Here is a 26,261-nt window from a genome sequence, read left to right as displayed (position 1 = left end):
GACACTTCTTCACGATCCCTTTTTTCTCACGCATGCATATACAACATGTGCGCACACACAGCCGCCCTCATTGCTAGGAACATATACTGCAGCTTTTCCACACCTTCCGGAAAGTAAGTAGCATTTTTCTGAAAGACATGTCCAATCTTGCTTCCTCCACGGAACCTAATTAACAGACAAGCTCGAGTCTGGAAGTTCCGCAGAACAGACTCTTCTATGTAACAGACCTCCAGACATCTATGTACACTTCCCATCACCTCTAGCACTGCTCGCTGTCATGGCTCCTCTCCAAGACACCCCCACACACACTAGGAGGTGACCAGTGCTCTGCCCCCATCAGATGCTACTCTACTGCCCCAGGGAGGCAGGAGAGCCAAAGCCACAGACCTAGGCAAATGAAGCACTAGCAGAGGGGTGGGTGTCACATCATTCCACTGAGAGTTACCGAAGGTCAGTGTGAAGGGTCGGATGCTACCATGTGTATCTATCCACTTGGTGGCTCTGGGCAAGATCGGACTTTGGGTTTAGCCATGCAAATTGGCTTTATTTAGAAGACAGCATGAGATACAAGGTTTCCAGGTCCACTGTGAACCGCAGCAGTTCCAGTTCGCCACAGGTGGGACGACTTGTCCTGACCCTTGCAGAATGCAGACCTGAGGCCTGTGAACATGGCTACCCCATGCTCTGAGGGTCCCAGGGGCGGAGCAGGTGTCACAGTCCTATCCTTGACTCTCCCCACTCAGTTGCCCCGACTGTGGGGCCCTTTCCTGGCAGCTCCTCATGGGGGTTCACAAAGGTCGGTTCTCCCTGAAGGTATTAAAACTGAAGCTCCAGGCCCATCCCTTATACTGGCCCATTCCCTGGGAGGAGCTCTAACAATTGCTATTCATAGTCTTTTTCTGAGAGAAGGCACCAGAAAATGTGTACGTCTTGGGCCTTACCAAATGCTGATGAGCCTCAGAAGCACAAACACTTTAGTAAAAGGTTACTCACTTATTCAACAAAACTTATCCAAGAGCCTTCTGCGTGCCAGCCAGTATGCCAGACAGGCCACGGACTGTGGGGGTGAGCAAACCACATGGCGCCGGCAGGCTCAGCACTCAGGTGCTCGGTACAGCCCTCTGCAAGCACCGTGCCAGTCAGACGCATTGTTTAGTAGCAAAGTCCTTGCAAACCTTACTAATGCTGCTCATCCATGTGCCCACACCCAGCTCATCTTAAGTAGGGACCCAGGAAAACAGGAGCCACACTAAAGAGCCCCACTCTGGTCCCCAAAAGGCAAGGGACAGGAGCACACAGATTGCAGGTGCTGAGAGCGCTCTCAAGGCATTCGCTCTGGAGTCCTCCCCAGGCCTTCTGGGCCACAGGGACATTTTGTTCCCCATCCCAACCCCCACCCAGCTTCCCAGCTAAGAAACTCTGAGCAGTGACAGAGACCAAGAAGACCAACCATGATGGATGGAGACAAAGACAGGTAAAGGCCTAAGAAGGAAGATGGAAAACACAAGGGGTACAAGGAGAGGCTGAGGCCAATACAAATGCAATGACAGGGACAAAGAGATGGAGTGAAATGAAAGGACAGAGGAACAAAGCTGAAAAATAAGCACCTGCCACCACAGAGCTCAAAGAGAGTGCTGAGAATGACAGTGCCCAGACAGCACAGCCCAGAGGTCTCTGGGCACAGCCCCAGCACTGGGACCCCAGTTCAGCCTGGTTAGAGAGCCAGGGCACGAGGGCCACGGGGAGAAGAGGACAGCAGAGGACCAGCTAAGAGTCCTGGTGGGGTGCACGTCTGGAAAGCAAAAAAGGAAGGCCCCAGAAATAAAGAAATGACACTGCCTTTGGGTGGGTCCCATACAGCGTCCCCACCTACAGCCTCAGAAAAAAACAGGGGCCAGCAAAGCAGCCCATAGCTTGGAAGATGGAAAGGGCGATGCAGAGGAGAGGAGACAGAGAGGAGAATGCTCAGCAAGACACACAGCATATCCTGACATCCGCTTCTCTAGAGCCAATCATGTCCTGACAAGAATGTCGCTGTCTAGCTCCACAAAATCATACGGTGGTATGAAAGGGGGTGAATGGGGGACAAACCACCCTATTTGGAGATGGAAAAATCAGAGAGGGGAGAGAGAGAGAGATGCAGAGGGAGATACACACACACACAGAGACAGAGAAAAAGAAGAGGAGGTTATTACATAATTTCCACTTTCTTCCCTCCACCCTTAAAGTAATGTTCTATCTGACAGGCTCCTCTCTGAGGGGGGAAAATGACAAATCCAATCCAAAATTCAACAGCCTGTGTTCTGTTCAGAGAGCACACAGTGTACTGTACAGCCCATAAAACTCCAAACAGCCTCCAGACACTGCCGCAATCGTCCTCCATCAAAACACTTTGTCTTGCATACAAAAATAAGATACAGCACTGAACAGAATACAAAATCAGCCCATTACAGTACAGGGAGACTGCTACTTAGCAACGAGGGGGCTCTAAAGCCTCGATGCTCTACAGGAAGCAAAATCTGTCGAGCCTGTTGGGCAAATGATAAACATTAGCAGTATTAAAAAAACACAAAAGCCATGTAAATGGATAGACATAATGTGGAAACGAATTTATGGAATAAATTGGGATGGGGGACTTGAGTGTAGGGAGAAAGGCTGGGATCCAGAGGGGTAGATGTAACGAGCTTCCCAAACCCCTGCTAAGGCACCATATGGAGGCAGAGACATGTATGGGGGGGCTATGTGAACCCCTCTTCACACAGGGGCTGGAGGAGAAGTAGTGAAAACACTGTTTAATACAATGACCTGCAGTGAACCTGCCAAACTTTCTCTGTTCCACTGGCCTGACGGGAGTGACATCTTCAGGGCTGGGGGACTAGACCCCACGTCGAGGCAGACAGATGCGGGGGCTCTCTCTGCCCAGGGCCAGCACTGCACCCAGCACCGGCACAAAACCTGCCACTCGCTGTAAACAGAATCCCTGGCCAAAGAAGAAAAGTTAAGAAAATAAAAACCCAGACAACAAAACCAGAAACACCCCATCTGGGCTGGAAAAATCAGTATATTTCATCAGGTAAAGGGGAAAAATACTCTGGCTGTGAATCAGCAGCAAGGTTTCGGATCCCAGCCAAAACAGGAGCTAAAAAGCAAAACCATATTCTTCTGGTCTCAGTTTCGGCTCTTAGGCAGAAAGTGAGAGGGGTGGGGGTGGGGGTAGTGAGAAAGGGGGGAGACGGGGGAAGAAATGTATTTTTCATCAGCCAGTGTATAATTTATAAACAGCATTAAACAGTTTTTGTTTTCTTTTTCCTCTCTCCCGTGTATGGGCTTGGACAGCAGTCAAGCCTGCATTAATTTCTGCTTTGGGTACAGTGTGTTCTTGGAGGCACATCTGCAAGCGATCATAAACTCTCTGGAATGCTGGCAGAACATCCAGACCTGCAGGCAGGCCAGTGACGACACCACTCTGGGAAAAAGTTCGGGAAGCAGGCCAAATTCAGAGTAGGGAGAGAGAGAGAGAGAAGCGTGTTCCAGAGAGAGCCCGGGAAAGTGGCTTCTCTTCACTCTATATCCTCTTTCCACACCCCCAGCACCCACATGGACCAAAGGGAAGGCAGTGGGGCCTCTGAACCACTCGCATCGGTCTTCTCTGTCACTCCCAAACCCTCCACAAGCCCACCCCTGAGGGCACGTTGAGAGAATGAAAGGACCTCCAAGTTTCTCCCTGGTTATCTCTTGGTTTTGCCCTAGTGACAGAAGGAGAACAAGAAGCGAGTGCTGACATTCACAGCAGAGAGGGAATGAACTGGCCATGCTCTCAGGAGATACCTCACCCGGGAGAAGAGAGGTGAATGAGGAGAGGAAGCTGCAAGGTCAGGGGAAGCTGTAGGTCCTGAGAGCCATCTCTGAATCCTAAGATGCTTCTCCCATCATTGGCATGATGTGGGCCACCCAGCTCCTTTCCTTGCCTTTAAGTCACAGGGAATTTTCCACTTATATTGCTCCCCCCACCTTCTCTGACTTTGGGAAGAAGAATCTTGAGCCCCAAAGCTTAGTGTTGCAAAAACAAGAAAAAAAGGAACAAGTACAATCCACAGATCTTTGACATCTCACAATTTTCCTTCCTTCTATCCAATCAGGACAGGGGAAAGCAATCTGGTTTTCAGCCCCAACCCCTCCAGCCCCTTCCTGCCAGATGGATGACCTGGGCCCCAGACGATGTGCCCTTGGCCAGCCCATGATGCTGCTGGAATCAGAAAATCATCGGCTGAAGACCATTCTTTCCCAGTGGCTCTGACTACGGGGGAAGAGGGTATCAAGGGAGATTTCTCAATTAGACGGGCAAGGAGGAGTGAGTGCAGAGGCCAGGCCCCTGACAGGACTGGGCTCTCAGAGGCAGGTTATGTGCGCCTAACCAGTGCAAGAGACACCAGCCTCTCTACACTCTAGCCATGCCCTAAAATTGACCGCCAGTCATGCCATTTCTCCAGGGAGTCTTATAAATCCTATATTCCTGTCCAGTCTACATCAAAAAGCCCACAGTCCTTTCTATTGAGAGGGAAAAAGTGTTTGTTAATCCCTTATTTAATCTTCCAGTGGCTTTCCACTGAGTGACGGGGGTAAAACCCATTTTTACTATCCAAGGCCCTCCACAATCTTGCCCTACCCTTCCCATCTCCCCTCCCCCAATGCACAGCCTACACACCCCAGCTACACTGTGTATCACTATAGGCAACTTGGGCTTCCTCTACCAGTTCCTTTCAGAATTCCCTTCCCACCATTCATTGAAGTTCTGCCATCCTCTAGAACACCCTCCTCCTCTGAATTCCTCCTAGAACTCCTTGGTGCTTTGTACACTCTACCACCTTCTTTTCCCATTACCTTAGAGTCAAACACCTCTTCCACTTGACTTAAGCTCCTTGAGGGCAGGGATGCTGTAGCATTCTCCAGTGTAAAGTACATAGAGCCTGGAGCATAACTAGTGCTTAGTAAATGTCCACTGGCTCCAAAAATGAATGACACTCTCAGAATATGAGCAGGCCACAGAAATATGCAAACCTCTCAACAGTACCCCAGCCAAGTCAAAAACAGGGGCAAGCAATTCTGGGTGTGCTCAGTTATAATCCACCCGTATGTTAAGTATGTTAAGCCAAGCTGTGGGAAATACTACCTAATGGGAAACCATACACTGGCAAATCACAGAACTGACTGGAGTCACAGCCCACGGCTGTGGTTTCTGCATGAACACCCCAGAGCTAGGAATCACCTCTAAAGTGACAACGAGGAGTGCCAAAGAGAAGCAGTCCATCCCTGGTGCTTCCACAAGGAATGGGGCAGCAAAGGGTAAGGAAGGAGACTTCAGAGTGAGCTGGGGACCCAAAGGGGTCGGGGCTCCTCCCCCCCTCACTGCCATAATCCTATCCTCCATGTTCATGGTCCAGAAGGGGCAGCTTTGCAAAGCAATAGAGGTGGTCAGTCGTCTGGCCCCAACCTCTTTCCCAATCCTTGATCCCTCCTGGACCCCCAAAACTGACTCTCAGAATGCAAGGCCTGGCCAGGTCAATCTCATTAGTCAAGGGCTTAGGTTACTGTTTGTTAATTTAAACTTGTTATCATCAGGTAGAGCTCATAAACACTTGATTAGTTTACACACTCAAATCGAAACCAAAACTTCAATTAAACCAAACATTCACTACTACCATTTAGGCCACAGGGCTGTCCAGGATGTTTGGCATCTCTGGGCCACAGTGGAAGAAGAAGAGTTGTCTTGGGTCACATATTAAATACACTGTGACATGTAATCACAAAAAAATCTCATAATGTTTTAAGAAAATTTACAATTTTGTGTCGGGCCTCATTCACAGTCATCTTGAGCCATGTGAGGCTGTGGGTGGGACACCCCCAATAGGGTGTTAAAAATAAAAAATAAAAAAATAATTTAAAAAAAGAAAGAGAAAAAGAAAGAATCATCTCTAGAAAGAGACTCCTACAAAGCAAACAAATTGTCAATTTCAACACAATGAAAACTGACTTAGGGTGTAAATTTAATACTCTGGTCACTAAAAATAAGACCTCAGATTGTTGCTCTCACGCAGGCCGATTTCCTCGCATAAGGAAATGGAGAGAAGAGGATGGAAAGAGGGAGCCGCTGAGAGGGATAAACAAGCAAGAGCGGTTTATCCTTTGTAAATAACATCTCTGCAGAATTAAATGTGGGCTGTTCTCAAGCATGGGAGAAACTCTCTCCTTGCCTCCTCCTTCACCCCTCCCCTACCAGATTAGAAAAAAAAATTAATCGTGTATGATGACAAACTTGGCTCAGCACTCACTGTACACACTGTACCCACAAGGCTGGCTCCTGGCCAGGCCTGGCCCTGTGCCAGAGCTACAATAACAAACACAGGCCATGCTAGCCAAGAGGGGGTGGGGGCAGCTAGCAGGCCCAGCAAGGGAGGGAGCAAGGAAGTGAGTGCCGTTTGGCTCCACTGAACAAGAGACAGCAGCAGGAATGTGCCTGTGCAAGGGACAGCAGGTAGCACCATGACCCCAAACCAGGTCCCAGACTCACTTCTCCATAGCCTGCCCCCTTTAAAAAACTAGTCCCCAGGATTCTGGAGCAAATGCTGCTCTTTTAGGCTCTTCACTGCTGCTCCAGCCCTTGGTGATCATCTGCAAAATGGGTCTGCACTGAAGACCCTTAGGAGACTTTCTTGCTGTCAGCTTCCTACATGGAGCCTTCCAAACAGAGCAGCAAAAAAACCTCGTGCATCTCCTCTCTCCTCTAAGTGTCCCATGGTTCTGTGATCCAGCAACTAGAAGAGGAGGCAGAAGGTGTAAAGCCCAGCTAGTGCTGCTAGAATCTGAGAGCAGACCTGGCACCACCAGCCCAGCCCTCCAGCCCTACGCCCATAGCGCCAGAGGCCTCAGGCCTTCACTGTTTAACAGTGGGGCAAATAATTTAGGAAATGGTCTAGCCTCACAAGCCCTTGTTACTATTTTATTTTCAAGACATCCCAGCCAGCACAGAGATGAGAGGTCTGAGAAACAACAGAAAGAAAAAGCAGGAAACAGAAATATCACTCTAAGTGGGCTATGAGCTATCTGCGAGATGGAACGAAAGCACTGTTTCGACCCATCACACTGTCCCCATCACCAAATCCTCCTTTACAAGGGCACTGGCAAGTGAATGTCAGAGGGACAGACCATTTGCACAATGAGACTTCAGGCACGGAAGGAAAACCTAGGAACCAGGACGCCGCCACTCCCAAAGCTGCCAGGGCATCCCTAGGAGACCCTGAAGTAGAGCTCAGTCAAGGGGTGTTGCAGAGTCACTCATCTTGTCTGCAGTGGGGATTCTGGGCCTCTCAAAGTGTGTAAGAAGCTTCTTCCCTCTCTGCTACTCCTCACCAGCCCCACCAACACTGCTGAAGAGTGCTTCTCAGTGGAGAGAGTGGCTAACTTGTGTTTAGCCCATAAGAGCCAGTGGGCTCCTGGCTGCCCCAGTGAACCCCTGGGACACAGTCTAAGCAGTTTCCAGCACAGAAGAGACCAGGAGGAAGACTAGTATCCCTGAGGTTGCCCACAGGTGTCCCAGGCTGCACTCGTCTGTTCATTCAGCCATATCTGTCGATTGCACTGGCGTGTGCTGCCAGGCAGTGTGCTGCACATAATGGGACCAGACCCTGTCTCCAAGCAGCTCACAGTCAATTAGAGGAGCAGAAGGAAAGGAACGTTACACAGGCTGAGCACCTGTCATGTCTCAGGCACAGTGCTAAGTGTCTGATGTGAGCCTCACAACTTCTCTGAGGTAGGGTGAAGTTCCCTTCCGACAGATGAGGATACAGAGGCTCAGAAAGCTAACATTTCTCTCCCAAAGTCACACAGTCAGGAGGAAGGTGCCCAAACTCCTAACCCTGACTCCCAAGTAGAAGAGATAAGGCAAGCCCACAAATAACTATGGTACAAAGAAGAAACATTGTGTCCAAAGACACTTCGGATAAAGAAACATGGACACCCAGAAGGCACGCCTGCTTCCTGCTGGAGGTGGGGCGCTGTCAAGGATGGCATTGCAGAAGGGACCATGAAGATCTGGGAAGACTGGGGAAGGGTTATTCCACACACTCAGAGCAAACCCAGAAGTAGAAGATCCTGCCAGAGCTCTGGACTCAGAGGAGTAAGGAGAAAGGATGCTTACCAAGCTGAGGGGGGAGGGTTGAGGACGCTGTAAACACAGACTGAAAGTGTGTTACCTGCACACAAATGTCCAACACCACGTAGTCAGAGACCACACAGGGGCTTGAAGCAGGGAGCACACGAAACAGAAGACCCACACTCTGTACTTGGTTGGGAGCTGGCCAGCCTTGTTGGCAGACAGCTCATGAAACCCCATGCTGAACCCTAAAAAGCACAAAAAGCTGAAGGAAAGCAAGAAGATAGATGGTGCAAGTAACAAAAACAGAACAAAAGCAGTACCTGAGTACCAAGCAGATGCTGAACGCCAGAACACCTGGGTGTGGGATGCTGGCACATGTGGGACCGGTAGATAGGACCAGGGTGGTCAGTGGAGCCAGGTGTGGGGTGAAAAGACCTGATGGAAAGGAAGGACAGAACACCCAAAGAAATGCAGATGGAGCAAACATGCCGACACAGACAGCCACCTGGTGAGGCCCCATCCCTGGATCTGGAGGAGGGAAGGATGGGAAGCAAGAAGGGCTTAGGGCACTTTAGAAAGGACCCTAAAAGCCAAGGAGAGAAAGCATTCAAGCATTCAATGCAGTGTAGATCCACTTCTACCCCTTGCTCTGCAGCAAGGCAGTGGTGAGCTAATTTAATGTATTAGAAACCACCCAGCAGCATTTACATGACTATATAGGCAGTGGATGGAATGAGGACAGACAGGCAGCAGCCCACCAGCCAGACCGGAAGGGATGGAGTTTGGTGAAAGGAACATGCCCCAGGGTGACAACATCAAAACTGGGGCAAAGAGAGGAAAGTGTAAGCAGAAGCAATCCACATTCATTAAACATCAGCTGTATGCCAGGGAGTGAACTACCGATGCCTTTAACATATATTCTGTGACCTAGTACTAAATATATATATATATATATTATATGAGTTAGTAACACCTGCACTTTACAGGTGTAGAAGCTAGGGTTCAGAAGGCAAATCTGCCCAAGGTCACATAGCCCATATTGCAGACAAGAACTGACCCTTCACCTGCCCAACCCCAAAGCCCATGCTCATTTCACAAACGCGAAACTGTCTGGAGGGCCAGATGCTGGAAGCAATCTGGGGAAAGAATCAGCAGATGCTGGCAGTTGGTATGAGCGGAGAGGAAGACCAAATAAGAAGAGAGTCCTCTCTTCCCCCCCAAAATGTGATGCCAAGGCTGAAGGGCAAGGGGACAGGAAGAAAGAGTACCCAGGCCCTGGCACAAAGTAGGGAGGGGCTCTACAACGGAAGCTAGGTGACCCCTGGGCCTCAAAGCAGCACCACAAGGCCTACTGTGTCCTTCCTTCCATCAACACCATCCAGGCATGTTGCACATCAGGAGCTTCTTGCCTTTGCACACCTAACAGGGCAGAGCAGCTTTGCCCGAACATGAGCAAAAACACCGACAGCGCCTAGTCAACCCCACTAGAACAGGGTAAAATTAACTTGCAAAAGACAGCACGGTGTAACTAGCTTTGTGTTCCAACCTTTCTATATCTATTTAATTAAAGGCTTCTGTATAATGTGAACCCAATAGTCAGATTCATTAGAGAGCGAGAACCTAATTCCAAAGTTGTTTTGCTAATGAAACCACAGTCTGCTTTAGAAGTCAGATCACACCGTCAGGATGGACTTTTAGCTTCGTGAACCTGGAGGGAGCTAAAGGTGGAGCAAGGCCCCAGCCGGCAGTGGGGACATGTATGCTCCAAGTGGAGGCAGGAGGTGGTTGTCTGTGCTCAGAGGGACTGGTCAAGGCGTCCTTCCCTACCTGAATGAGCCAGTAAGTGCATCCTCAGCCGCAAACTATCCAGGAACCGCTTTCCACAGAGCTCACACCCGTACGTCTTCATTCCACTGTGCAGCTTCCTGTAGAGGAAAGGAAAACAGAAGTTGCTGCTGCTCTGGCTGGATAGAAGTCAGGCCCACCCCTACCTGGGGCTTTGCAGCCATCCTTCCAGCTGGTGACAGGAGGAAGGGAGATGGAGGGCATGGGAGATGGAGATGGGCACTGATGGAAACATGCCCTGGGCCCTTGACTGCCCAGAGCACCCCTTTTCCTATGGACCCCTGCCAAAGAAGCATCTATTCCTGGTCTTGTCCAGGAGTGAGAAGAACAGGGCACCTCCTTATGCTTCACTCCCTGGTACGTATGCCAAAAAACAAAAAACAACAACAAAAATCAGATCCAGTTTCAGAATGAAGAAGGAAGAAGCACCAGGACCCCAGAGAGACATAATGCTCCCAGTCAGACTAGCAAAAATCGTACATGGGCCTCTGCTTAGCTCAGTCACAACAAGGCCCCCGTGTACTGTGACTGTGCACACACCTGCCCCCCCCCAGGAGACCGCTGGGCACAGGAGGGCTGCACCTGTACCTTTACTCTCATATCCTCAGCTCCCACTCTAGTGGTAACTAGCAGCCATTGAATAAGTTTACTAATGAATCGATGTCTTCATGGACACGAGACGCTTCTCTCTCTGGTCTTCTCGGAACCACAGTGACTCCCCACCACGCACACCCTTCCCCTAAGGCCCAGCTAAGAAATAGATGTCTTCCCTCTATTTCTTGCTGCAGGGTGAGCTCTGACAGAAAGAAAGGCTTCAAGAAACCAGGCCATATTCCCTAAGTGAAAGGTGGTAGTAGTTATTTTTGGTTTTCTCAAGTACTTTCACGCACGTTACCTCTCTTTACCACCACTGCCACTCTGAGAGAAGGGTTGGGCACATATGATCACCCCAGGAAGACAGAGGCCCTGGTCCCAAGTAATTATGGGCCCAGCCTACGACAATGCTCTGACTCCTATCCCCCAAACCCAGGGCCCTTCCCACCAGACCCCACTGCTCAGTCAGGAGCCAGCAATGGAGCCAATAAGTGCAGTGTAGCAGGTGGGCCAGTGGGGAGCTGAGCACTGAGAAGAGGGTCATGTGTACATGGCCAAGGCTCTGAGCGGCTGGCTGGCATGTGGGCCACCTGACCCGGAGCACTGACTCTCCTCCCACCCACACTCCTGTTCTCAGGCCCTTACATGCCTCTGCCAGATCCAGCATCCACCTCTACCCACCTCTGCACCTCACCCACCACCTCCCAGGCATTTGGCCTGAGGAACAGGCTGGGCAATGGCAGCCAAGGGCAGGAGCCAAGGATGGTGGGGCAGGCAGAAGACATACGAGGCCCCCTTCCAGACAACATTCTATTGCAATCAGAATGTCGATGTGTTAAGACCATAGTAAAAGTTTGGAGAGCAGCTGCTATTGATGGACAAATGTGGGAGGTGAGAGGGAGTATTACACACTCAAGCCAGCAGCACCCAGGTACAGGCCTTAGTGCCCAGCTCATGACAACTAAACTAAGCCACCTACTGCCACCACCTTCGAAGTCCCACAATGAGCACCCAGCAGTGCGTGAAAACCATGTGGGCCCACGGGTGGGCCTCCTCAGCTCTGCAGTCTCTGGGCCACAGCGGCCTGAAGACAACATATGGTGTCCGGTGTGCATGGCCTCTGAGAGCCGTCACACCCAATCCCCAAAGGAGAGCTCTTTCTCAATCACAGTTTTGTTTGCTGGCTTTCCCTTTACCTCCTTGCCAAAGACAACAAATGATTTCTCAATCACACACACACACACCCTCATCCACGACACTGTAGTGCGCCCCACCCCCATGTTATCTTACTCCTGGCCACAGATGATCCAATGCAATTGAGAAATAGTAACAGCACAGAACATTTTAACTGAACATTCTTAACTCTAAATGTATTTCACAATGCTAGGCACTTGGACGTGTCTTAACAGCATTCTGGGCAAACTGTGTTTCTAAACACAGAGGCCCCCTTATCCATGAGGGACACGGTCCAGTGGATGCCTGAAACTCCAAGTAGCACCGAATCCTATACATATACTATGTTGTTTTCCTAGACATACCTACCTACAATAAAGTTTAATTTATAAATTTGACAAACTAAGAACTAGTAATAAAATAGAACAATTATAACAATATACTATAACAACAGTTATGTGAATGTGGTCTCCCTCTTTCAAAATAGCTTACTGTACTACACTCACCCTTCTTCTCAGGGTGGCATGAGATGCCACAGTCCCTACATGATAAGATGAAGTGAAATCACACGTGACATAGCGTTAGGCTACTACTGACCTTCTGAAGATAGGTCAGAAGGAGGATCATCTGCATCAGGTGGTCCTGGACCATCCAGTTTTGACACTGTCAACAGCTGGATGCCAGGAGCAGGTAATGTCAATGGCTGGGGAAACTTGGTATTTTAGGACCATGGTTGGCTGTGGGCAGCCGAAACCGTGGACGGTGAAACTGTGGTCAAGGGGACAGAGACTTTGTACCCGGGCATGTGAGCGTGCGTGGATGCACATGAGCATGCGCATGCATGACAGCTATTTGCTGTTCTGTTAGATGGTCCGGGAGTGGCAAAGCTCTATGCACAAGTTGTTCAGCAAGTGAAGCTCTTGCCCACATGAATGGTCATGGCAGGTGGCTGGCGGCTGGCAGTGTATGAGTTTCAGTCTTACTTATTTTCATCCTTTTCTTCACTAGTGATTTCTTAACTCTCAGGGGTGCCTATTTTCAAGAGGCGACTGTCAGAAGGCACAGGGGGACAAACACCCATTCAGATTTATTTTCCAAAAGGACTACAGAGTGATCAGTCTTCTGGGTCCAGCAGCCACCACCAGGATTAACATCCCCAACTTGCCCTGGGACTCCCATCCCTTCTTCCTACAGATTCCACATTAAGTTTTTCACCAAAATGAACACTTTCTGTGTAACCTCTCTGTCTTTTTCCTACATGAGAATGATTTGCCTGGCAATTGGTGGAAGTGGCTTTCTTGGCCAACCGCACTGGTGTGGTATGATAGGTGGGGTACTCTAGCCCACTGCTACAGAGGTGGTAGGGCGCAGGGGAGGATGCCGGGCGAGCAGCCAGAAGACCTGGATCTTTATCCTGACTCGGCCACTAATTTACTTTATGACCTTGGACAAATTATGTTGTCACAATATTTCTACCTTTTTTCACCTGCAAAGTGATGGGGGAGATATCTAAGGTTCTGGTCCCATCTGGAGCCGAAATTTTATTAATGAAAAGTTTTACCCATAAAGCCCTGACTGGTGTGGCTCAGCTGGTTGGGCATCGTCCCACAAAGTGAAAGGCTGCACCGGCGTTCAATTCCCAGTCAGGGCACATGCCTGGGTTGCAGGTTCGGTCCCCAGTCTGGGTGCATATGAGAAGTAACTGATCAATGTTTCTCTCCCTCTCTTTCTCCCTCCCTTCCCCTCTCTCTAAAAATAAATAAATAAAATCTTTTTTTTTTAAGTCTTACCCTTATCCTTGTACCTGGTCTCCAAGGAGTTCCTCAGGAGCACTGTTTATTTTCCCTGAGCCACATTTCCACTTGGGTGATATCCCACGACACCATGCGGTCAAGCTAGGGCAGCCCAAGCAAAAATCGACATCCAACCTCAGAAATCTATTCATTTAAAAGCATTCTAATACATATAACCTGAGTCTCCTCCTTTTCTCACTTGTAGTCTATCTTTCAGTGAAAGAATCTTCCAGAACTCATCACCAGGCTCTCTTCTGGTGCTATGCACTACACAGCCTTCGGAGACAGAGGTGTCCTATCCTATTCAATGCTTGTGGTAAGGACACTGGCTTGCACCTGACCCACTAACTCAGTACCCCACACAGGTTACCACAGGTGTCCATGTGACCCCACAGCAGTACAAGAACAAAGGTCCCTCCCACTGCAGAGAGACCAGGGAAAAGCACAAAGTTTGGAAGAGTAAAAGGGAGCACCTCACAGGCCTGGTAGTTCAACGAGACCAACACTGGTCAGCCCACATCTTTAATTACTGTTCAGACACCCAGGGAAGAATGTGAAAAAGTGGAGCCTTCTCGTAATTCAAGAGAAAGAATTTGAATGCATTCAGGCACTTGGTGACCAAGAGACTCTATGGCACAGTCTGCAGAATGGCCAGTGTGGAAATAGAATTCCAGCTGGTCTTGGGAGTAAAGTACACGTTTGTACGAGCTCACATCTGTACGAGACCACAACCTCCACCACCACTACCACCTTAGGCAACAGCCAAACATTTTGATTAAAATGGAAATTTGTCCACCTCCTTTCTTCTTCCTGCACACGCTCCTCTTCTCCCAGCTCGGTCCTGTCTTTTCACACAGTCTAACCGCTCCTGGCCCTCTGAGGCCATCAGGGAAGAAGGAAGCGGGGGACATTTTTGCACCTTTCTGAACACTGCCTTGGTTTTCACACTCTCTCTGAGAAGAAGCAACATTGCTGAACACAATTTTGAAAGTAACCTAGTTCCAGCATGGCCCACGCATCTCCATTCTATGCTCGGCAGAGGATCAATCTCCCCCACAGGCTTCAGGCCCTCTGTTTTGGGGAAGCAGGCTCAAGTTCTCCCCCACCCCTAGCTCTGCTCCACCACAGATGACACCTGGCCCACTGGGTAAACTCACCTTGAATTTAACAGATTTTCATTTCTGTCCAAAAAGACAATAAAAAAATTAACCTCTAACAGGTTTCTAGCTATTTACTCAAGAAAACGGAATCATTATTAGAAATTAAGGCTAAGTAAATATGAACCTTTTAACAAGCAACCACAGACAAAGACTCATTCCTTCTCACAGATTCTCAACCACACAATTCTCACCAGGCTACCAAGTACACGTTCATCCAAACCCTTTTCGTTCTGATGTGAGTCTGAAAATGTATGAGAGGGTCATCTGCCTTAGCCTGTAAATGATATAATGGCAGCATATGATGGCAGCATATGTTAATATATATACATATCTATGGCATAATGTTTATTTTTTCTTAAAGAAATTCCTCTGTCTAAGGTGGGGGTCTAGGCTACCCCCCCTCTCATCCTAATATATTCCAAGTACAAGAGCCGATTCATGGGCAGCCTCCAACCCAGTGCTGGACCCTGTCCTCTGGCTCCCTAAGTCCACACAGGAAAGCCAATGGCTCTTTCATCACTGCATGAAGTCTGAGCTTCAGACCAATCTATCATCCCTCAGGATCAGCCTGCACCTCCCACAGGCCACCTGGAACACAACAGCAGAGAAAGCGGGAGAAAGGGGAGACCCATCTTCCCTACCTTCAGGCTCCGGGCACAGCTGACCATCACAGCTGCTCCCTAAGGGACCGGAAGAAGCTTGGCCCACCTCTTGTTACATGCAGCCAAGGACCAAGAAGACAATGCTAGGAAAAGGACAGCCGCACTGCGTACCTGAGAGGGAGGGGTTCAAAGCTCGGTACCACCAAAGTTCTAGTTCTTCCCAAGTTCCTCTGCCCAGAGACAAACACAGTCCAAGCAGACCAATAGGCAGGGGACATTGAGAGAGGAAATTCTGTTCCAACAGCCTAAGGGCTGCACTCCCTCTCTCAGTCTCTTCCTGGGAGCTCAAGTTGTCTGACCTGGGAGCTCTGCTGGCAGTACGAGCTAATGTGGCAGGTCAGCACTGAGAACTAGGATCTGTCACTGAGGCAAGCGAGTGGGAGGGAACTCCATAGGGTGGTCCAGACCACCCACCTTTGAATGAGGAAAATAAAGTAGGGAATCCATCCTACAAGGGCTGTGATAAGGTGATGTTTTCCTTGTTCTCAATTTAATAGACTCCATCCCCCAAACCAACATTCAGCTCTGGCCCCTGTGGCCCTGTAGGTCCTTCCAACTCGCCCCCTCCTTGGTCTGAGCTGCTCCACACGGAGAAGTCACCTTGATGCCTAGGGCTTTTGCTTTCTGATCCCATGACCATCAACCTGACCTCTGCAGTGCTTCTAAGGGTACTCGGACCAGGCAAGGACAAGACAGGAGATTCTGTGAATCAGATGCAAACCAAGGTCTAAATGACCCCCTTCTCTCAAAAGCCTGCTGCTGCCCAGATGGGGACCAACATGCTACATGATCTTCTACTTACCATTGGAACCCAGCCATCACACAAGCCTCCTGCTCCTCTCCTGAGTGGGACCTGGCCGAGGGGCACTAACTTGCTGCCTTGTCTCCCCACGTCATAGCATGGTGTGAGGCAGGTCCCTTCATGGCACTTCGCCTCTCGAAATGCTCTCAGTCTGCACAGCCACTAAGGATTCCTGAACCCAGTGGGAAGAGAAACTCCCCCTGGTCTCACTCACCTCTCCGAGTAGAAACAGAACTGGAAAAAGGACTAGCATATGCTTGTATTTCGGCAATGGGCTAACTCTTTTCCCCAAGACCCTTAAGTTTAAAGGTACCTGCAGTGTCTGTTTACCTTTCATTGAAACAACAAGAAGGAGTTCAGGCAGTCGATGACATTAGATACACCCAGTGTCATTCTCCTTATGTACTTTCTTGGCATATCAACTTCACAATTCAGGACTAAGCCAATTACAAGTTCTCCCAAACCAGAATCTTCTTGAGGACAGGAATCATGAATTTATTTCTGCCTCCCAACCCCTCGCACAGACGCAGGCAGACAGAGCAGACACAGGAGAGGCTACTGCTAGTGAAGTCATCGTCAGCCTCCCAGGACAGAGCAAGACCTGACCGCTGTGACCCTGCTCTGGGACTGCCTGGAGTCAGCAAGGAGGCCTGCCACTGCCCAGAAGACAAGACGAGGCATAGTTCTGATCCTGGCTGCAGAATGGGTCACTTTCATTTTCTCAAGGCATAAGGGAAATTATCCTTTTACCCACTTTTTTAAAATGTTGAGATTAAATAGTCATTTGACAAGCTGTGAATGCTTAGCTGGTATTACCACAAATTATCCTTCTAGCAATAGAGTTCGCTGCTCTCTGACTAGTCAATATTAATAAACATTACCAAATGCTTTTACAACACAATTTATTTTTTAATACAGCTCTTTATGTATGCCATAAAGTAAATATACCAATAAAAGGCAAGGATTTCAAACAAGGGATTAAAAAAGCAACCAAGAACTAACAGAGTGCTAGTTAACACCTTCTGCGCTGCAGTGCTTGTAGGTGGGGGGGTGGACACAGCAAGGGCCCCTCTGCTGGGCACCCAGACCAGTGAAGCTGTGGAAGATGGTGGCCATTTGCTGCTTTTGGAGCCTTTTAGAGGAGGAGAAGAGAGAACCAAAGAAGGCACATTTTCTCAAGGCTGATCTACATTAAAGATGTGGCGCCCTCCCTGGCGTACTGGACCCAGGGCAGGCGACTTGTTTTCACTCCAGCTCTGTCAGTGCCCATCCCCTGACCTCGGGCAAATCACTCACCCCCTCTCACTTCACACCTTTGCTACAACACAAGGTTTGAGTTCGATGATTTCTTAGGTCCCTTCCAATCGGGTCCGTATGACACAGAAAGGCTGTGGGGCTGCAGGGGCCTCTGCTAGCCAGATGATAGCCTCCTTCATGAAGGAGCCATAACCGGAGTCCTCCCCTCGACTTCTGTCATGGAGCCCAGGAAAGAGGAGGGACTCAGTGCATTTTTGTTGAATGAATAAACAAACATGAAAGGGAATTCAAAGAGAAAAACGTAGGGGTAAAAAAAACAACACACACACACACCAGTGCAAGAACAGTTGTTCCTATTGTCCAAGCAAAGGCCTCTACAGGGTTCTCAGAAAGAAAGCCGTGCATCCTGCCTTGGCCTGGGATCAAGCCCAGCCTGGTGCTGACTGGAGAGTGGAAGGAGCTGTCCTGAGCTTTGAAAATATGAAGAAGGACAATGGCATTCCCCGCAGCCACAACCGCACTGAGTACAGTGCCTTCAGATAAGGCTGTTGAGAGTGTTCAAATACAATGTCAGAAATGACAAAGGGGTGTTCTAATCTCCCCGCAGCAACTGCTCTGAGAAGGGTCTTCATGGCTGCTGAGCACCAGGAGGCCTGGGCTTCTGGCTGTTACGTAACTGGTCCTTTGTTTTAAAATACCGAGTTCTCCTAAGTCATTTATTTGAAATATCTCTATCAACAAATTTCACCAAGAACAAAAGTTTTTCATTTGTGTGTTGGGCTTTAGGATGATCTTATCGCAAACAATCTCATACAGTCTCTTTCAACAAGGTTTTAGCGTGCTTATCTGTGAAGTTCCTGGTAGCCAAATATGATTGAAACGTTCTATTTATGCTCCCTGGATTAAGGAGATGTTGCAAAACTGCACAAAAACCTGGCAGATGTAAGCAAGGTATTACAGCCTGGGCAGTTAAGATCTGAGGGAAAGGGATCAATACACACTTTTGTAGTTTCCTTTCTTTTTCTTTTCTAAAGAAACCAGAAAGGTTGTGCTTTTAGAAAAGGGAGGAGGAAAAATAGTAAAATGCCTTACGATTTATAGCTTCTCTGAGCTTTTTCCAAACCCAAAGCAGGGCACCGTGATGCATGTTTGATGATGTCAACCCAAGGGAAACAAAAATAAACCCAAAATATTCTCTCCAGATACTAAAAGGCTCTCCCTATAAGGGAAATGAACTACAGTTATGCAGGAACAGGGTTTTTGGTTGTTCTCTCTCACACCCATATGAGGCATTAAACGAGCACAAATAGCCAACTTCTGAGAAAACAGGTTTCAAAAAGCTACAGATTCCTCTTTTATCTTCCTCATTTGCCTGGGTGTGAGGAGGAAACGATGTCTCCTGGTTATCAGGCTCCTTTCTGCATGCTCTCACGTTAGCCAGGGAGCCAAAATGCTACCTTCACATCCCACAGACCAGCCGTGGATCCCTGGAGACTGCTGAAAATAACGGAGGCTTATTAAGGACCTGAGAAGAAAGTTCGTATGGAATTAAACCCTTCGAAAACCTTCGTAATGCATATTGCCTCACTCTTTCTGCCTTAGTACACTGAAAATTAAATTACTTTGCTATGAAGATTCTGAGCTGTAGGGCCATCACTCTAAACATTAGTCATGGACACAGAATAAGAGACTGGGCAGATTAACCTGTGGACACCAAATCACATTGTGGAAGTTGCCATTTTAATGAAAGAAAAAGGCAAAAACCAAATACATAGCAATTTCATTGACAGTTCTTTTTCTTCTATCAAAAATGAAAACAAAAAAAAATAAATCTAGTTAATTGAGGCTTTATAATAATAACACTAACATTTCTATATCTATCGCCTGTGACTCTGAAAGTGCCTCCTAAGGGTCATCTCAACCACCCTGGGTGGAGGAAGAGAGAGCTGTCCCCATTTTGTGGATAAGGAAAACTGAGTCTAAGGGAGTTACTGCCCTATGTAAGCAGGTGGAAGCCTTCAGATTTCTCACCTTGGGATCCACATTCACATTTACCCGCCTGAGGAGAGACTATCCACCCTGCCCATGAATGTCCTCCCAGAGCCGCCCCCTGAAAGTAGCAGGAAACCACCAGGTAGAAAGGATATACTGAGAGAGAGAGAGAGAGAGAGCACACCTGGGATTCCCCTGATCCTAATCAGACAGAAGCAAAAACAGAGGAGCCCAGAAGACAGGTAAGCCAAATGATGGCACCTGGTGTCCACAGCCAGACTGGGTCTCCAAGGGACTCTAACCCTCCTACGGGAAAGGCTCACTGCCTCGGGTGCCTACTGCTGTTTACTCTCTATCTGTTAAGCCCCTACTGTGCACAGCGCTCTGGGAAACTAAGACTGCACTTGAACCACAGTCTGTCTAAGTAGGTTGTACATCAACACTATTCTCCTTCACTGCATTTTATGGATTTCCTTTCCAGCACTTAACACAGTTTTTATGTTATGTTATGTTACACACACACACACACACACACACGTATTTTTTTTTACCAGTATTCTTTCTCTCTCCCAGATCGTAATCTACATGAAGGTGGAAACCATCTGCTACATCCTCAGAGTCTGGAACAGTGCCTGGTGTACAGTAGGCATTCAATACCTATTTTTAAGTAACAGGTTTATTGAGGTATTATCCATATCATGAAAATCAGCCTTTGAAAATGTATCATTCTGTGGTCTTTAGTACACTCACAGAGCTGCGTAACCATCTGACAGCAGGACACTTTCATCGCCCCCATACCTGTTACCAGTCTCTGACAACCACTCATCTGTCTCCCTCTCTGGGTTTGCCTATTCTGAATATTGCATATAAGTGCAGTCATACAGTATGTGGCCTTTTGTGTCTGCCTTCTTTCACTTAACATAACGTTTTCAAGATTTATCCATGTTGTAACTTGTATCAGTACTTCATTCCTTTTTATTGTGAAATAATACTCCATTGTTTGGGTATATACCATAGTTAATGTATCCATTCATTAGTCAATGAACATGTGGTTGTTTCCACCTTTTGGCAATATGAATAATGTGGTTATAAACATTTGTATACAAGTTTTATCTGTGGATGTATGTGTCCACATCCCCTGGGCAGTTGCTGGGTCAATGGTAACTCTATATTTAACCTTTTAAGAAACTGCCATCCTGTTCTCTGAGGCAGCTGCACCCTTTTACATTCCCATCGGCAATGTATGAGGGTTCTGATTGCTCAAGAGATTTTTCAACTAAATGAATAAATGAATGAAGATTCTGCTGCCCACAGTGAAGGGGATGAATTTCTAGGCTCCTCTGGTAAACTGGCATCTTCATCTGTAGACATGACATACCACACTCGTGCTTAACAAAAACCCTAAAGAAAGCTATTTATATTTAGTTCCTTCTAGGGAGAGAATCAAATGAAAAATGAACACAGGAAAGTAAAACACTGGGCAGCTCAGAGTGGACACTACCTTCGCATGTGATTTCAAACCTCTCCCTCCACCCCACATGCAGACCCAAAAATTTAATCACATGCTCTCCTTAAATAGACTGGGTTGGAAAAATATGAGCAGGATCTCAGTTTAAGTGCAGCTGACTTTGATTTGGTCAGCAATGACAGGAGCTCTGTTTGACAGCCCTACTGTCTATGACGGGAGGTTTGAAAGTGTATTTAATAATACTTAAAATAAAAAACACACACAAACAAAAATATCCCCGGCAAACCCTAGGAGAAGGACCCACGGAGCTGAGAACCTGGGCCAGCTGAGAGCAAGGCTGGCTTCTCTTCCTGAGCTTGTTCACATGGGCAGGGTGTCGGAGCAGGCTGCAGGGAGAGCTCTGTGATGGGTTCCCCAAACTTCTTTTCTCCCCCTTTCCTTTCTTTGTATAAGAAGACCACCGTATTCCTTTCAGCACAGACTCCATGCAAAGAACAAACAAACAAAGGCTGGGACGGAGCAAGGCCCCTTGCAAGCTGCAGGTAATTAAAACAGCCTGTAAATGCCCCAGCAGAAAGCACTTCAAAGAGACAGTAATTCCAGCAATGGCCAGTCAAGACTGTGTGGTGTAAAAATTATGAGTTTTCCCAACGGGGAGCTTTGAAAAGGAGAGGGGCTGATGGCAAAGGGAGGGTGAGCCACACAGAAGACGCTTACAATTGGTGTCCATACCCAGTGTACTTGGGACTGGGTACGTGTGTTTGTGTGTGTGTGGCACACAGGCAGGCGAGAGAAAGAGGGACAGTGTGCATGTGTTTGGTGAGAGCGCACATTTGTCAACACTGAGAGGCTCCAAGCATGTGGGCATGGAGATAAAAGAAAAAATAAAATAAAAGCAACAAATATGCATCCTCTCCCCCTGCTGGGCCTGGTTTTCAGGAGAAGGAGGACCAGGCAGCCAGCACGCTCCACCAGCCCCTAACTTGTAAGCCTGCCGAGCCAGCGTGCACAAAATGCATAATGCCAGCTACTCGGGGCCCAGCCTGGCCAAGGCCCAGGCGGCTCTCTGGATGTGCTCGGACTTTTCATCTCACAGACACATACACACTCCACAAGCTATGTTACCTCAAAACAAAGGATGGAGGGGGAAAAAAGGAGGTTCTTAACCTTGACTCTGAGTGCATTCGTTACACCCTCTGAGCCGCCTGCCTGGGGTGCCCGTGCCCCCGGGCGATGCGATGGCCAGTCCACAGCATGGAACTGATGCACGTGAGAACAGAGGTGGCAGCCTCAGTGCACAGGGACAATGGCCTCACTCTTTAAATACACGATACGAAAAACCAAACTGACACACACATCAGTGGTCACTTCACCATAACATCACACACCCTTTTTAAAAGCCTATCAGGCCCTGACCAGGTGGCTCAATCAGTTAAAGTGGTGTCCCATACCCCAAAAAGTCATGGGTTCGATTCCCGTTCAGGGCACATACCTAAGATTTCATGTTTGACCCCCAGCTGGGGCACATGTGAGAAGACAATCATTTCTTTCTCACACTGATGCTTCTCTCTCTCTCAAAGCAATGAAAAAAAAGTCCTCAGGTAAGAATGAAAAATAATAATAATAAAATAAATTCTAAAACCCTATCAGTAGTGTATTTTTCCTGTATTCTCTCTGAAGGGACCTAATACCCACAAAGGAACATTTCACCAGGCCAGAGAGTTAGCATTATCACCAGAGGCCTCCCCTGGTCCCTCCACTCCCAAAGCTGTCTGTTTTAGCCCCGTGGTGTGTCTGCAGCTGTACCGATGGCACTGGGACTGCAACTGCTTGCTTGTCTGGCTCTCGAGCTCGATGGAAAACTACCTGAAGACAGAGCATTGCCTCATTCCCCTGTATTTGCAAGCCTAGCAATGACCATGACATCAGTGGGGGCTCTCAAGACATGTTTTGGGGTGAGTACACTGGTGCCTGCTTCTGGGCAATACTGCTGAGTGCCGGCCATACAGCATCTTGCACAGAGCCAGGTATCCAGCTGCTCCTCACCCTCCTCAGGCAGCCAAAGGTTCACTCGGCCACAGGAGCCTCAGAACCTATGAGCAAGTCCACACTCGAGGCTGCATAGAAACGGACAAGGCCGGTGGCTTTATTTCACCATAAACAAAATCCTGTCCTGCCTCCCTCACAGCCGCACTCACTAACTCCTCCCTGACATTGCTGGCTCTAAGCCCACACATAAAAATGTCCTTTACTATTTTTATTTAATGAGCTTTCATTTTCCTCCCCTTCTTAGTAAATGAGAAAGGAAAGCCCACCTCCTAATGGGAATGGGGGAGAGGAAGCAAAGTGGAATCTTTTTAAAATGGGCCATAACTTCATGAAAAGCTTTCTCCTGGACGCCACCCCCAGCCCACCCCCAGCTCTCTGCAAGTCTTCCATCTTCCCTGCCCCCTCCCTTCTCACCATTCAAAACAGGATGCATGCATTTTGGACATTTGATTACTTTTAAGTATATATTTTCTCCTCAAACAGACTAAATACAATGGTTAGGAAATGTGACAGAAAACTATTCAGAGCCATTTATTGCCTTAATACCCACCTTTGTCCAACAGGCAGTTTTGACAACAGCGATAAATTCCAAATTTATGTCAACAGAGCATATGTTGAACACCTCATTTCTGAGCTAAAGCGGCATGCTGCCCTATAAATCACCGTTCTGTTTGAAATGAAAGTAGATTACAGGCCTGTGTTATTGAGCAGTTAGAGCTATAGTCATATAAATCAGAACTTTTAACTCTAGGCAATCCGTTGTGCAATTAACTAAAGGGTACTTTGTCATTTCAAGGCTTCTGAACAGACTTGGCAGGGCTCAGAGCTACTGGGGAAAGAGGTGGGAAGGAAGGAAACAAAGTTTTTAGGCTACAGGAAGGTTCTCGACTGCAGCGTCATCATGCCCCAACTGCCCCAAGGACCACCAGTGCAAGAACCTGCCTAGACTGCACGGTGGCAAAGGCAAGCTCTTAATCAGCAACCTCCACAAAGGCAACATCATACCAAGTATCTGTCCCCAAATCACCCCTGCAAACTCAAGTGCTTGCTCCTTCATTAATTAGGCATTTCCTGAGCACAAACCCTGTGCGTAACATTGGCTTAGGTGTTAAGATGATGCCAGAGACACAGAGGCAGTAATAGTAACACAAACAACAATATTAAGGTGATATTGGGAATGAGGAAGAATTGGAAGAACAAATGTGTACAAAGACATACCTGAGCACTAACTATGCACCAGGCAGTAATCTTTGCATTTTCATGCATTATCTCATCTAATCCCCGGAACAGCCCTATAAGGCAGTTATTGTTGTTATTTCCGTTTTGCTGAGGAAGGACCTGAAGTAAAAAGAAGTAAACAACTTGCTCAAGGTCATAAAGCTTGTAGGTGGCACAGCCTGATACAAACTACATAGAGGAAGAAGTTTAAGAACTCAAACTCTGATGCCAGCCCTTCCTGCAAATTCTAGGTTACAATTTTCTAGCCTTAAGACACAGGAGTCATCTAAATCTCAGTTTTCTCATCTGTCAAGTGGGATAATAACATTGTTCTCCCAGAGGGTAGAAAAATGAGATTGTGCACGTAAAAAGGCAGCAGTGTTGAGAACATAATGTGTTCAATAAACATTAGCTAAGATAAGGCTGCAGAAAAAGAAAGACAAACCCTGTCCCCTGGCCAGTTTATAACCTAGCTAGTGAGAAACAGACAGAGAAAGAATCCCAAAAGGAGGATGTGGTGGCGTGGCAAATGTCAACAAAGAGCCGAGGTATGGGTACTCAGAGGAGGAGCAGGTAAACAGTGGGTGGGGGGCTGCAGATGGCCTGCAGACAGTTAAGATTGAGCTGGTCCTTTCAAGGGTTTTGTAAACTCTGAAGGGCTGTATCTATTCTACTCATGTTAGGGAATAATATAAACGGGAAGGCCTTGGATAAGGGAAAAAGCTCCAGGTGATGGAGGCATCAAAGAAGCCAAGACTTGCTGTTGGGAAAGAGCAAGTCATCCTGCACAAGCCTTTGGGAGACTGGTAGATTGGCCTGGTTTATCCAGAAGGGTCAGGTGGAGATCTGGGTGGGATAAGCTTGCAGAGGTCTCACAAATGGGCTGAAACAGAGGCTAACTTTGATCTCAGCACTGCTGTCCTTGAGCAGCACCCAATCCTCCTTGGAACAATGGAGTTGTCTGGGAGTGCAAGGCTCCACGTGGGCAGGGACCATGGAAGGAGAGGGACGGAGAGAAGTGTCCAAATTCTGCATTGAGAATGCGGACACGTCCAAAGACAGTAGTTAGGTCAGTCTCCCAGAACAAAATGCCAACACAATATCCTTGCCATGCACCTGTAAGACGCCTGTGTTCCCCAAGAAGGCACAAGAAGAGAAAGATTGGAAGAAACCACCTATCTGATCTGCTACCTAGAACAGGTGCCTGGCTCCATGGAGTACAAGCCACCATGGCAGGGAACTCAGAAGTGATCCATTTCCGTGTGCTGCCTGACAGCAAGACCCATCCAATTCAACAGGCCATCATCCACTGATGAGAGCAGAGAACAACAAGAACATGCAGTGGAGGTGCTACATTGCGTTACTTCTTCTCCTTGGTTGTCTGGAGTTGGGACGGTTGGAGAGCAGGGGTAGCCAGTCCCCTTTCTCTCTCACGAGCTTGGACAGATTGAGAATCAATTAGGTACTGACGTGGCAAAATGAAATATACAACAAAAGCAGAGGACAACAGCTTGTCCCCTGAATCTTACCCTCTAGGTGAAGAGAGAGGACAGTTCTTACTCATATGCTCAAATGCCAGCTTGCCTCTCACCAGCACACCCAGAGCCAGTGGGGACCAAACCTCAGAGGCCTCCCTGAGGAGGTAAACTCAAGGTTGTGCTCAGAAGACACCAAGGATATCACAGGGAGAGAAGAGAAGACACTTCAGATGGCAGCAAAGAGGCACAAGAAGAGCATCCTTCCTGAGCGAGGGCAGCCAGCCCAGTGACAAGGGAGCTGGGGCTGAGGTGAGGACTGGGGAGTAACGTGAAGCGACTTCAGACCAGAACACTAGTAGGGGAGAAAAGCAGGCACAGAGGGGCCATCCACAGGTTTGGGACAGAGATAAGGGACACAAGGATTGTGGTGGTTCACGAGCAGAGGGCTGACATGCTCTAGAAGCCCTCGATGCCTGCCTTTCCTACATTACATATGGCACTACAGAACAGCTGGCCTTGGAGACGGGCCAGACACTTGCTCTCTGACCTCCTCTCCAGCCTCCAGTCACAGACAAGTGGATTCCTCACAGGCATATCAGGGCGATGGGGCCTTCCTGC

The 26,261-nt window shown here is 48.2% G+C and overlaps 1 protein-coding gene across 4 annotated transcripts in view; it reads right to left on the bottom strand.

The window, feature by feature from the left end:
• ZBTB16 (zinc finger and BTB domain containing 16) overlaps window positions 1-26,261 on the bottom strand; it is a 203,351-nt gene that overhangs the window by 101,300 nt on the left and 75,790 nt on the right. For all 4 annotated transcript variants that reach the window (XM_053924524.2, XM_053924522.2, XM_024570825.4 and 1 more), the window contains one exon: window positions 9,980-10,077. In XM_053924524.2, the coding sequence (XP_053780499.1) occupies window positions 9,980-10,077 (98 nt within the window). The remainder of the gene's footprint in view (window positions 1-9,979; window positions 10,078-26,261) is intronic.

Source organism: Desmodus rotundus, chromosome 5 (assembly GCF_022682495.2).
Source record: "Desmodus rotundus isolate HL8 chromosome 5, HLdesRot8A.1, whole genome shotgun sequence".
Classification (NCBI taxonomy): domain Eukaryota; kingdom Metazoa; phylum Chordata; class Mammalia; order Chiroptera; family Phyllostomidae; genus Desmodus; species Desmodus rotundus.
Note: the sequence above shows the minus strand (reverse complement) of the source record. Positions and strands in the feature narration are given on the sequence as shown.